The following is a 12,047-nucleotide window of genomic DNA, read 5'->3' as shown; positions in this document are numbered from 1 at the left end:
GTTGCTTTTTGCTACACAAGAGGTAGGGTTAACTGAAGGTGCTGGACTGATAACATTCGACTTCTGTCTTTATGCGTAGAAGCGATGCGGCACAAGGGCAACTACAGCACAAGGCTACTCACAGACACACACTGCCGTACCACAGAACGGGTACAGCAAGGGCAGCAGCAGCGGCAGCCGTGCGAGCTCCCCCTCACCTCCCCCATGTGCGCACTGACCCGCCACAGAACAGGTTTAGCCTAGGCAGCAGCAGAGCAAGCGACACCCAGCGCAGGCAGTGGCAAGGCGAGCTTCCCCTCACCTAATCCCGCATCACTGCAAAGTTCAGCTGGGTGAGTGTTGGCGTGCGGTAGGACAAACAGATGGGTTAAAACTTCCACGCAGAACGATTTGCTTTCTGAGAACATTTATCACAAGTTAAAAATAACAAAACTCATTTATTTTTAACTGAGACAGACCTACACTACAAATTCAGAAAATAAAACAGAGAGCTAGTTTGCATCGGATGCTAATTATAGCCTCTCTGGCACAGTGTATTCAGATGTGGTCCCAAAAAAAAAAGGCTCTGTGAACCCAGAAAACCGCACATGTGTCAGTTGCCACTTTGGGCAGCATCACCAGACAGGAAAAGAAAATCTGGTGCTATTATTTTTGAGTCTGACAGAGCAGTCAAAACGAGAGTAATCCACATCTTTTCGACATTATCGATGTGAAAAGGACTTCCTAAAGAATTCATGTTCAGGAGTGGCACAGAAGGGTCAGTTTTATTGTCCAGCTTTCAGCAACGGCAATTAATCATTTCAGGAAGGCTATCGCACCCACACATAGTGCTGGAACCTGGCCTATGTGGCCACACCCAGGCTCTGAGTTAGAGGTCGAGCGCCACCCATTCTGTTTTCAGTCTGGCCTCACCGGGCTTCTCTAAATGACACTCCATCTCTTCCCCTTCACAGTTGACTGTTCGGTTTGTGAATCAAAGTTCAAAGGTCTCAGATGCTTCAGTGAGTCACAGGATGATGGTTCTGGCCAGGCTGGGTGTCATCCTCCATCATGAGAGCCATCAGGAATGGAAACTCACAAAATGATGCTGGATCCTCACCTGGGAGTTCCAGGCAAGGCACGCACAGGCCCTCCAGGTCACCTTCTAACGGTGCATTCTGCTCTAGCCAGGGAGGGTGAGATCCACAGCTTTCATGGTGCAAGATGGCAGAATTAGAAGCTCGTGAAACTGGATCACGCTGTGACAGCCCATACGCATGGACAATCACGGCAGAATACTGGACCTCGTTGGGGTAATGTGCTTGAGCCCGCTGCCCTGACTCTGGATGTGCTGATAGATCTGAGCCAATTACAGCTGGGGCAGTTTGCTCATATGTGTCTGACCGCCAGGTTTTCTCCACAAAATACATCTTCGTTTCTTCATGCGTTGCAGATTTGAGTTCTGGGTTTCCACTGGACGGAAACCAGGTTAGACACATCCTCAGCTTCTCTGTCTGCTCCATGGGTGGGTACAGCATGTTCTGCTGAGAAATATCAAAGATATTATACTCAAGATACAACACTTGGACAGCGGCAGCACTTTCCCTGAAAAAGAGAAGCTGTTTGCGTTAATCAAAACCCTTCCAGTGTTGCAGAAAAATAGGGCTGCAGAATGTCCACTTATTATGTGACACCAGAGGGACACAACCCTAGTCCTTAAGGGCAACAGACTAGTCTGCTTTTCAGGATATCCCCAATGAATATCATTGGGATATCAACACAATTTCGAGCTGGGAACTAGGTTAATGCTGTACTACTAGCTAGCTTAATCTTGTAAAACTGTCTGGGGTTCTGGAGGATTGGGATCATGCACCTCGGGCCTGCACCTTTAAAAGAAAATTATACCTTACCTGCTAATTTTCGTTCCTGTAGTACCATGGATCAGTCCAGACCGTGGGTTGTCTCCCCCTTCCAGCAGATGGAGTCAGAGCAAAAACTGAGAAGGCGGTTCCTTATTAGCTGATGCGCCCTCTATATCCCCTCAGTATTAAGAATATCCAAGCAAGAAAGAAAAACCTAGAGATGAGCTTTGTTTTTCTGTGTCGGGTCGGGTTTCGGGTCCCCTCAACCAGGACGAAAGCACATTTCTAAGAAAAACAACTTGAATGGATCTGTCAAACAACTTGAACTGTGGATGGAACAAGCCAATCAAACAATCAAAAACCTGAATAACCAAATAAGCTGCTTGCTCCAGAGTCCATTGTCCCTGCACCGACTGCCTTCCACACACCACTCCCCAGCCAGAGAGGCTGGAGTCTGTGGTGATGACCCCTCATTGTGGGATGTCCAACTCCACTCCCCGCAGTAAATGATCCAGATTGAGCCACCATGATAGGCTGGCTCTGACTAAGGATGGTATCGGCAGGGGAGTCTGAAATTCTTGGTATATCAGCTTCCACTGGGAAAGCAAGGCTCTTTGTAAAGGTCTCATTTGAGCAAAAGCCCATGGTACCACATCTATAGTGGAGGCCATGGTTCCCAGGACTTGCAAGTAGTCCCAGGCCGAGGGTAGTGGAAGGTCCCGAAAGCACTGTACCTGCGACAGAAGAGAGTGAGCTCGCTCCACACAAAGATAGACCTTGCTCACCTCGGTGTTGAAGTGTGCCCCCAAAAAATCGAGAGACTGCGACGGAGTCAACCTGCTCTTGGCAAAATTGATCACCCAGCCTAGCGACTGAAGGAGGTGCAACATCCTGTCGATCGCCCTCTGGCACAGGACTGTCATATGAGCCAGTCGTCCAGATAGGGGTGAACCAAGATTCCTTTCTTCCACAGCACCTCCGCCACCACCACCATGTCCTTGATGAAGGTGCGAGGCACGGTCGCAAGGCCGAAAGGCAGGACCTGGAATTGGAAGTGCTGGCCCAAGATCTTGAACTGCAGAAACCGCTGATGCTCCTTCAGGATAGGAATGTGAGGATAAGCTTCCGTCAAATCCAAGGAGGCGAGAAACTCTCCTTGGCGCACCGCTGCTATAACCAAGCGCAGATTCTCCATCCTGAAGTGAGGAATACAGAGGGCTTTGTTGATCATCTTGAGGTCCAGGATTGGATGGAAGGAGCCTTCCTTTTTGGGCACCATAAAGTAGACAGAATAGTGGCCGGGCCCATGCTCCACGAGAAGCACTGGAAAAATTGCTCCTAGGGCCAGGAGCCGATCGAGGGTCTGGTGAACAGCATCCTGCTTCCTGGTTGGGCTGCATGGGGAGAAGACAAACCTGTCGCGAAGGGCTCGAGCAAATTCTAAAGCATAACCATGTTGTAGAATATTCAAGACCCAGTGGTCTGAGGTAATTTTGGCCCAATCCTCATAAAAAAGGGACAGGCGTCCTCCTATTTTGGGGAACGAAGAGTGGACCGGCAGTACTTCATTGGGAGGATTTAGCCGATGCCCTTGGGCAAGGGTATCTCGAGCGGGCTGTCGTCCTCGAAAGGAATGCGACCAGGACTGCAACCTTGAAGAAGGTGGCTTGTGAGAAAGTGGTCTAGACTGTCGAAAACTCAGTTGTCCTCTGAAATGGCTTCGTGTGGAGCTGAAGACTCTCGGAGTTCGAGGGCAATCTTCCAGCAGCTTATGTACCTTATTTTCTCCCAGCGATTTAATGAGCTGGTCCAACTTGTCTCCAAACAGTAATTTTCCTTTAAAGGGAAGAGAGCCCAGCTGAGCTTTGGAGGAAGAATCCGCCGACCAGCTTCAGAGCCAGAGGAGACGCCTCGCCGAGACCACTGACACCATGGACCGAGCCAGCACCTGGAGAAGATCATATAAGACGTCCGCCCCATATGCAATGACCGCCTCCAGGCGCTCCGTCTGCTGTGCCTCTTCCAGGGGAAGATCCTGGGTACTAAGCAGTTGTTGGACCCACTGGAGTCCTGCTCTTTGCATTAGGGAACTACATACTGCCGCCCGAACTCCCAAGGTGGACACCTCAAAGACCCTTTTCAAATAGACCTCGAGTTTGCGGTCTTGCAAGTCGCGCAGGGCGGCTCCTCCTTTAACCGGAATGGCAGTCCTCTTCGTGACCGCCAACATCGAGGCATCCACCTTAGGTACCTTGAGGAGTTCCAAGTACTCCTCCGGAAGTGGGTACAGCTTGTCCATGGCCCTGCCTACCCTCAGGGACACCTCTGGAGTCTCCCACTTTCTGGACAATAGTTGGAGGAGCATGGGATGGAAAGGAAATGTCTTCGCTGGTGGGCGGAGACCTGCAAGAACCAGATCCCCCTTTTTAGTTGTAGCACTGGGTCCTGGAGACTCCTTGGGAGGCTCGATATCCAATTCGTCCAGGACATGCGAAATGAGAGGGTCCAACTCGACCTTCTGAAAAAGCCGTAGGACCCAGGGATCGTCACTTTCTACCTGAGACAGGGGAGAAGGGTCATCCAGGTTGGGGTCACATAAGGGATCCTGGGAAGGATTAGGGTCAGGAAGGGCAGGCTGGGAAACCACCCTCACTCGAGAACCTGAGGAAACATCTGGCAAGGTCCCATCTCGAGGAAATCTCAAACCCTGGGGAATCCCTGCTGCACCCTGGGATTCATCTAACCAGATGACCTTCGGTGGAGGAGGGACGAGAATAGGATCCTGCTGCTGCTGCTGTTGCTGTTGGCTCAGCCGAGCCAGAATATAAATTCAGTTGAAAACGGCCCGGGGGGGGGGGGGGGGGAGGAAGGGCAGGAGGATCCCCCCGCGGTGGGTCTGCATTCAGCAGGGTAGCTGGGGTAAGAACCGGAGGCGAGGGAGCCTGGCCGCGGTCAGAATCAGCGCTGAACTGCGTGAGAGCATGAGCCTGAGAAACCAAAATGGTCACCGTTCCTGCATCGGACGGGAACGGGGCCGACCCCTTCACAACCAGGCGCGCCTTTGCGTGCACGAATCGGAGCTTCCATCCAGCCTCCAGGTGCCCTTTCCTGCCAGGGAGGCACCCTGCACAAAGTCCTTTAATAGTCAGAGACGCGACATCCCTCTGATTGAAAAAAAAAAATTAATTTACTCAGTCAGGTTCGTGCCTGCACTGTTGGGTCACAAGGGCTAGAAGCAGCGTTGATTTGTTAATTGTCTGCTGCCGGCAACCTCCGGAGGTTTATTTTTTGAATTCTAACTTACCTCCATGCCGCGCTCTGTGCAATGCTCCGCGTGTGGAGAGTCCCGACTCTCCACACGCGAACCTGACCGAGTAAATGAATTTTTTTTTTTCTCAATCAGAGGGATGTCGCGTCTCTGACTATTAAAGCTGCTCCTGAGGAAAGCGACATCTCAGGGCAGCGGGTCACAAAAATGGGGGAGAGGCTGGACCACCAGCTTACACCCCAGGCATCAAAAAAGGGCAGTGCTGAAACACAAAATCACAACTTACCCCAAAATATAGAAAGGAGAATAAAGAGACAGATTGACAGGAATGTCCCTGACAGGAGCCCTGCCTGCAAGTTCAGCCTGAATTAACTGAACTGGAGTCTCTAAAATTTCTCAACTTCTTAACTTCTTTTTTTTTTTTTAAAGATCCATCCAAGTAAAGAGAAAGGATAAAGAAATAACTGTAAAAGAATTATCCTTTCTAAGGTTAGTGGGGAAACCGTAGGTGCAACCCGCATCTGCTGGAGTCAGAGGAATACAGAGGGGATATAGAGGGCGCACCAGCTAATAAGGGACCGCCGTATTAGCTTATTGCTCTGACTCCATCTGCTGGAAGGGGGTGACAACCCACGGTCTGGACTGATCCTGGTACGTACAGGGAGCGTTGGACTTTCTTGGCTTTTGAAACATTGTATAGAAGAACACATGAATCCAGTTCTAGGGTGAAAGACATCTAACTCTTGGGGGCAGTGCCAGCCCTTACTGCCCATCGACTCTACCCATCTCATACTTTATGTCTATGAATACCCTAAATACGGGCATCCAGTAAGTACTTCAGACTGGAACGTGCAACTCATTTTTGGTTTTGAGTTTTGGGATATAATATTTAACTTTATTCTGCATTAAGCTTTTGCTAAGAGATACTGGCTTTCCCCCCTTGTCTTGTAAAAATGGCAGGAAGCTGGGAAGGAACAATTTCACAGCCTTTTACGCAGGTGGATTGGCTGTCTGAAACTCACCCTCCCTCGATAACAGCTAAAAATATTCATGCTGTTCCACAGCTAGGGGCAGTGCTCCTGGGGTGCTTTGAGTGCAATCTGGAAAATACAATGTCTAGATCATATTTTCAAGTCTGTGTGCATTACTTTCCTTAGAAAGTCAACCTGTATAAAAAGGTAGGTGCACAAGTTCACATGTACTTTGTGTCTGTAGCAAGCTTCAAAGAGAAAGTACACTGTAATTTTTCTTTGTAGTTTGGAGCTAAGTCTGTGGGTAAAACATACCCATGGACTTTGTCCCAAAGTAGACAGTCTGAAAATTGCCCCCAGGACATCCCATTTAGCAGCACAGTGCTCCATAACTCCATGCTGGTTCACTTTTGACTCAAATGGAAAAGCATCCCCATAATATTCCAGGTGGCTCACTGGTTCAGAAGTGGCCATGATGTGCTTGATTACAAAATCAGACCGACAGTGACACATTGCCCAGTTAACACCACAGTTACTGAACAGTGAGGGAGTCCTGGTTTTGGTGTGAAGGGAAGTTAATGCTCACAGATTTTAAGTCTCCTCAGAGCAAACTAAAAGTGTTCTCACTTTGTATGAAATATAATCTGCTTCACCGCTTTGTGCATATTTTTTTTTTAGGGCAACAGATCGTCTGTGTATAGTGAATTTTATTCTTACCTGATAATTTCCTTTTCATGGGTCCAGCCAAACCAGTCCAGCTGCATGGGTTATGCTCTCCAGCCAGCAAATGGAGATAGAGAACAACAGGTTTGCTGACCTCACACCTTATAGGATCTAGTGTTGCAATCAGCCTACCAGTATTATAAGTAATAAGCTAAGATAAAACATAGATAACTTCCCTATCTTTAGAAACAAAGGCCTTCCATGGAACAGCTATATAACAATTTATAAGACCATAACCTTCAAACATTTCGAGGGAAAAAATAATAGGGGCAGATTTTAAAACCTGCGCGCGGGCGCAGATTTGTTTGCGCAACCCGGCGCAAACAAATCTACGCATGATTTTATAACATGCGCGCGCAGCCGCGCGCATGTTATAAAATCCAGGGTCGGCGCATACAAGGGGGTGCACAATTGTGCAACTTGTGCGCGCCGAGCCGCGCAGCCTGCCTCCATTCCCTCCGAGGCTGCCCTGGAGGGAACTTTCCTTCCGCCCCCCCCCCCCACACCTTCCCCTCCCTTCCCCTACCTAACCCGCCCCTCAGCCCTACCTAGAACCCCCCGCTTACCTTTGTTGAAGAAGTTACGCTCGCTGGCCAACGGCAGGCCCGCGATCCCGGGCACAGCAGCAAATGGCCGCTGTGCCTGGAGGCTCAGGCCACATCCCACCCCGCCCCCAGACCACCCACACCCCGCCCCTTTTTGCAAGCCCCGGGACATACGCGCGTCCCGGGGCTTGCGTGCGCCGCCGAGCCTATGCAAGATAGGCTCAGCCCGCACAGGGGGAGGCAGGGGGAGGTTTTTTGGGGGTTGCGCGTGTATCTTACGCACGCAACCCATTGAAAATCTACCCCATAGTGTCTTACCTGAAAGGAATTAAACTGTGGTCCAATCAACATTATCCTGAATGATCTCTATATTTCTGTGAGAATCCCAAAAGACTAACAGAGCAGACCATTTTTGGCATATAGAGAAGGTTCTGGATTAAACTGGCTGGACTCAAGGAAAGGAAATTATCAGGTAAGAATATTTTTCTCCTTTCTTTTTATCCAGCCAGTTCAGAAGCATGGGATGTATGCAAGCTATCTCTCAACACTTCTCACATCCAAATGATGCAGTTGAACAAACTCTTCACAAAACGAGTCCTTCTGGAAGGAGGGCAGACCCATCACCTGATTAACATGAAAGGAATGAAGATATTGTGTGAACATAAACCACCTCTTCTGAAAATCTGTGAAAGGGTTCCCTGCAGGAGAGAGCTTGAAGGTCTGAACAACACCTGGCCAAACAGATTGCCACAAAAAACACTGTCTTAAGAGTAAGATGTTTGACCAAAGCCTTCCTTATTGGTTCAAATAGTTGGCTGGTTAGAATCCTCAAAACCAGATTCAAATCCCAGGCAGGAACTAATTCCTTGGCCTCTTTGAGAAAGCAGGGCTGAAACCACCAGCCCCCTTAACAGGAGGCAACATTTGAGTGTTTCCCATAAGGCCTCCATTCTTCGAGTGGAATGACAAGGATCATAAAAGCGTCCGAAATTGGATGGGAAAGTTCCAGGGTACAGCCTTCCCTAACTGCCCCCAGAACTCACTTCCTCCTATCTTCTGAACCAAAGACTGGGCCCCTAAACTTTCATTGTGTACTTCGAGTGCCAGCAGCATTGCTTGATCCTGTGTCTTAACCTCCTCTTTTATTGTTCTGAAAGGACTGAAACCTACTAAAGGGTCTAGATCGCTGACCACCTGATGCTCTCCCAAATCTTCCCCATTTCGAATCCTGATAACCTGTGGAGGCAGTAGACTGTGAAGAAACTTTCAGCCTATCCTCCAGTAATCCAAGCATCTTAGATTCCCCCTAGTAGGGTTGCCAACTGGCTCCAGACTTTCAGAACAGGTTGATCCAGTCCTGGTTTTACCCCACCTCCTACATGGACTTGTAGCTTTGCTTTTCCTAGGAAAATCAATAGGAATACCAGAACTACAAGTCCATGCAAACAGTGGGGTAAAACCAGAACTGGATCAGCCTCTCCTGAAAGTCTGGGGCCCTACCCCCAAGGCCTTCACAATCTTCTCTACGTCCTGAGCAAAGTGAAGGTTTCCCTTAAAAGGAAACTTGTTGAATATGGAGTCTGCTGACCGGTTATGCAACCACCACAAAGGTTTTGCCACTACAACAGAAGCCATATGTCGAGCTGTAGCACGAATTGAATCATATGAGGCATCCACCAAATAAGGCTGCCCCTGGCTCTCTTTTGAGTTGCTTCCTGTATGGCAAAAACTTCTATGGAAGGCTTGCGTATATGCTGAGACATATGTAAACTGGCTCTAACCACAATGCCGCTACACACAGCCGCTTGGAGAACCAAACTAGAGGCTTTAAATGCATGCTTAGGAGCAGATCCAATCCTTCTATACCGCACATCTGTATGGGACACACCGTCCTGAATAGGAAGAGTGGTCCTTCTAGTGACCACACAAAGGAGCTCATCCACCTTAGGAACTTTTGACTCCTTTCTTCCTTGCGTATTCGGGACAAAGCTTAGTCCTAGCCTTTCTGACATTTAAACTGGCTTCTGGAGAATCCCACTCCCCAGGGATCAACTCTTTTCAGGATCTGGGCAGAGGGAAGGACTTGGAAGGTTTTCACGATCCTTCCATTATAGGGCCTTCTACTGAATTGGTTTCATCCTCCCCCTTTTTTCTCTGCGCTGTTCAAAATCTATAAGAATCAACGGAGAGTCGTCTTCCTCCCTGGGGGAATACTGCCCCTCTTCCAGCTCTTCATCATTACCATAGTCCTTTGCTTTCTTGAGTATTCCTAAGGAAGCCTGTGATCCAGAGAACTTTCCCTCTAACAAATCATCTTGGCTGCTTTTTTTTTTTTTGGCTTCTCATGCCCAGGATTTGAAGAAAAACCTGACTGAGGCTGAAATCTGCCCTAATCAGAAAACGTAATGTAGGCACTTAAAATTCAGTGGAAAATGCAGCCCACAAGGGTGCATACATTGGCTCTAACATCACTGCAAAAGATCCTGCTGCCTTAAAAGCTGCAGTACAGAATATCCCAGAGGGGCTCTTGCCTGGTTCTGACGCTGCGGGAAATGAGGGAGATCCAGTATGGCTGCCATCCCTACTGCACAGCAAGCCCACTGGCGGGCATTAACTGATCAGCTGGCCCTGCCAGTGTGGGGTCAACCTCCCCTCCCCCCCCCCAAAAGCCAAGCAGTCTCGCTTCTCTTTCTCTCTCTCTTCACAATGCCGGCATAAAGTGCCTCCTCCTGCTAAGGACCGCCGTGTCCTAAACACGCTACACATGAGGCTCCCTTCCCGTGCTCCGAAGGAGCAGCCATTCCCTTAAACACCTTCTGCCAACACTGACTCGCCAAATAAATAAAGAAAACAATATCTGCTCTCCTGCTTCAGAGCCAAAAGTTCTCTCTGCAGATCTCTGTTTTCACCAACTAAAATCGGCCTTTGTATTTTTTTTTTTGTTTGTTTGTTTTAATTTTATCCATGTGGCCAGGACAGAAGGCAGAACAACTGACAAGAAAGGAAAACCCACATTTTGGGGTTATTTTTTTTTTTTTAGATAATCAGAGGAAAATTGGAGAGAAAGAGAGAGAGAGAGAGAGGTCAGCGAAGAAAAGAAAAAAGGTGGAGAGGGGGAGGAGGAAGGTTTTACAGCATGTTGGAAAGAGCCCTGTTCCACAACAAAGGCCCCTGGCCAAAAAACTAAGCTCAACTGGGGAGAGCAAGTCCAGCGACTATCGTGCCAGGAGCGGCTCAACCAGGAGAGAAAGTCTTAAGCCCAATCACCTCAGGAGCAGCCAAACTCACCAGCTTCTTCTTCACCTGGCCTAAAGGTCAGAGCATGGGATGCTTGCCTACCATCTGGTGGACACAGAGAATACTGGCAGGCTGAGTGCAGCGCAGGGCCCAATAAGAGATGATGTCAGGACACCTGTTGCTCTCTGTCTCCACCTGCTGGCTGGGGAGCACAACCCATGCGTCTGGGCAAAGAGAAGGATAAATTCATTGTAGATCTGAAGACTGTGTGACGATTTAGAAACCCCTTAGGTGCTAGAATCACTAGTGTGTACCCAGAGAGCTTCAGTTTAGGCAGGATGAGCAATGACACACTTTTTTCTCATTTTATTTAGCTCACAAGGTTGAATCAGCCATGCTGGGATTTGAAGCATGACCCACAGGTTTACAAAAATGTTAGCAGTGGAAAGCCTTATTACACAGTATCACATGAATACATTCCATAGAGATATGATATAAGAAATATTGTACTAACCATCCAAATTCTCCTTGGCTTCCAGCTGCCCAGGTTAGTGTTAGTGGGATCAGGGACTTGTGGCCACAGGAGTGCTTTTATTCTGTGAGGAAGACCGGAAATGGCCATGTTATATAGTTGCAAGAGTCAGACTCTTAGGGTCTGAGGTTTATCCATTGATACCATTTAGATCCCTTTGGACCTAATCCAAGCCAATCTTGGCCATGTGGCGTACCCGAGTACTTAATGTGGTTGGAAATCCCAGTATGGTCACTGCATTTGGCAGCAGACAGAAAGACGTTTCTCTGACCGAATGCACTGACAAGCTCAGGGTTTCCAGCTACACAAAGCAATATTGGCTGAAGAAAAGATCTAAGGAGTCCAGCTTGAATCTTAAAACATGTGTTAGCTTTATAAAAGGCACCACACCTCTAGACAATGCTTTGTTGATTTTGGGCATAACTGGCAATTTGTACATGCAAAAAGTTAAAATACCATAGGACAGTTTCCGGGGGTGATTTTTCATGATTAGGGTGTACACTGACAGTACAGCATGAAAAGAATCAGTTTTGGGCCTGGAGAACATAAAGGGTCTTTACATTGTCTCCTGGTGTATTTCTTTCTTAAATGTGCTAATGGTGTGGGACAAAAAAATCATATCCTGTAACTGAATCAGGTGTTCCCTTTTCCTCACTGTTGTCTGCTGCCAGCTGCGAGCTGGGAAGGTGATAGAATACAGTACAACCTACAGCTGGTGCTTGTAGATGCAAGCCAAGACAGCAAAGATCAGCAGCAGTGCAAGCCCAATGAAGACAGAGGACACCAAGAGTTCTACTTCTCCATCATCTAGAAAAAAAAACCAGGAGAAAAAAAGAGAAGAGGTGAGAGGTCTGGGTGTTTCAGAAGAAGATAATAAAAACGTGGTTATTTAAGCAGGCCTAAGAGCTTCATATCTAGTGACTATGCAGC

General features: G+C 48.2%; 1 protein-coding gene across 5 annotated transcripts in view; it reads right to left on the bottom strand.

The window, feature by feature from the left end:
* Nucleotides 1–440: 440 nt before the first annotated feature.
* The window catches only part of LOC115082325 (interleukin-6 receptor subunit beta-like), a 69,026-nt gene continuing 57,419 nt past the window's right edge, over nt 441–12,047 (bottom strand). For 4 of the 5 annotated variants that reach the window (XM_029586558.1, XM_029586562.1, XM_029586560.1 and 1 more), the window contains 3 exons: nt 11,828–11,924; nt 11,100–11,181; nt 441–1,523 (listed from right to left, as the gene is read on the bottom strand). In XM_029586558.1, coding sequence (XP_029442418.1) covers nt 999–1,523; nt 11,100–11,181; nt 11,828–11,924 — 704 coding nt within the window. In that variant the 3' untranslated portion in view covers nt 441–998. The remainder of the gene's footprint in view (nt 1,524–11,099; nt 11,182–11,827; nt 11,925–12,047) is intronic. The other variant, XM_029586559.1, reaches the window with a different exon arrangement.

This window comes from Rhinatrema bivittatum, unplaced genomic scaffold (genome assembly GCF_901001135.1).
Source record: "Rhinatrema bivittatum unplaced genomic scaffold, aRhiBiv1.1, whole genome shotgun sequence".
Classification (NCBI taxonomy): Eukaryota; Metazoa; Chordata; class Amphibia; order Gymnophiona; family Rhinatrematidae; genus Rhinatrema; species Rhinatrema bivittatum.
The sequence above is the reverse complement of the archived record's forward strand: the minus strand, read 5'-3'. Positions and strand labels throughout refer to the sequence as shown.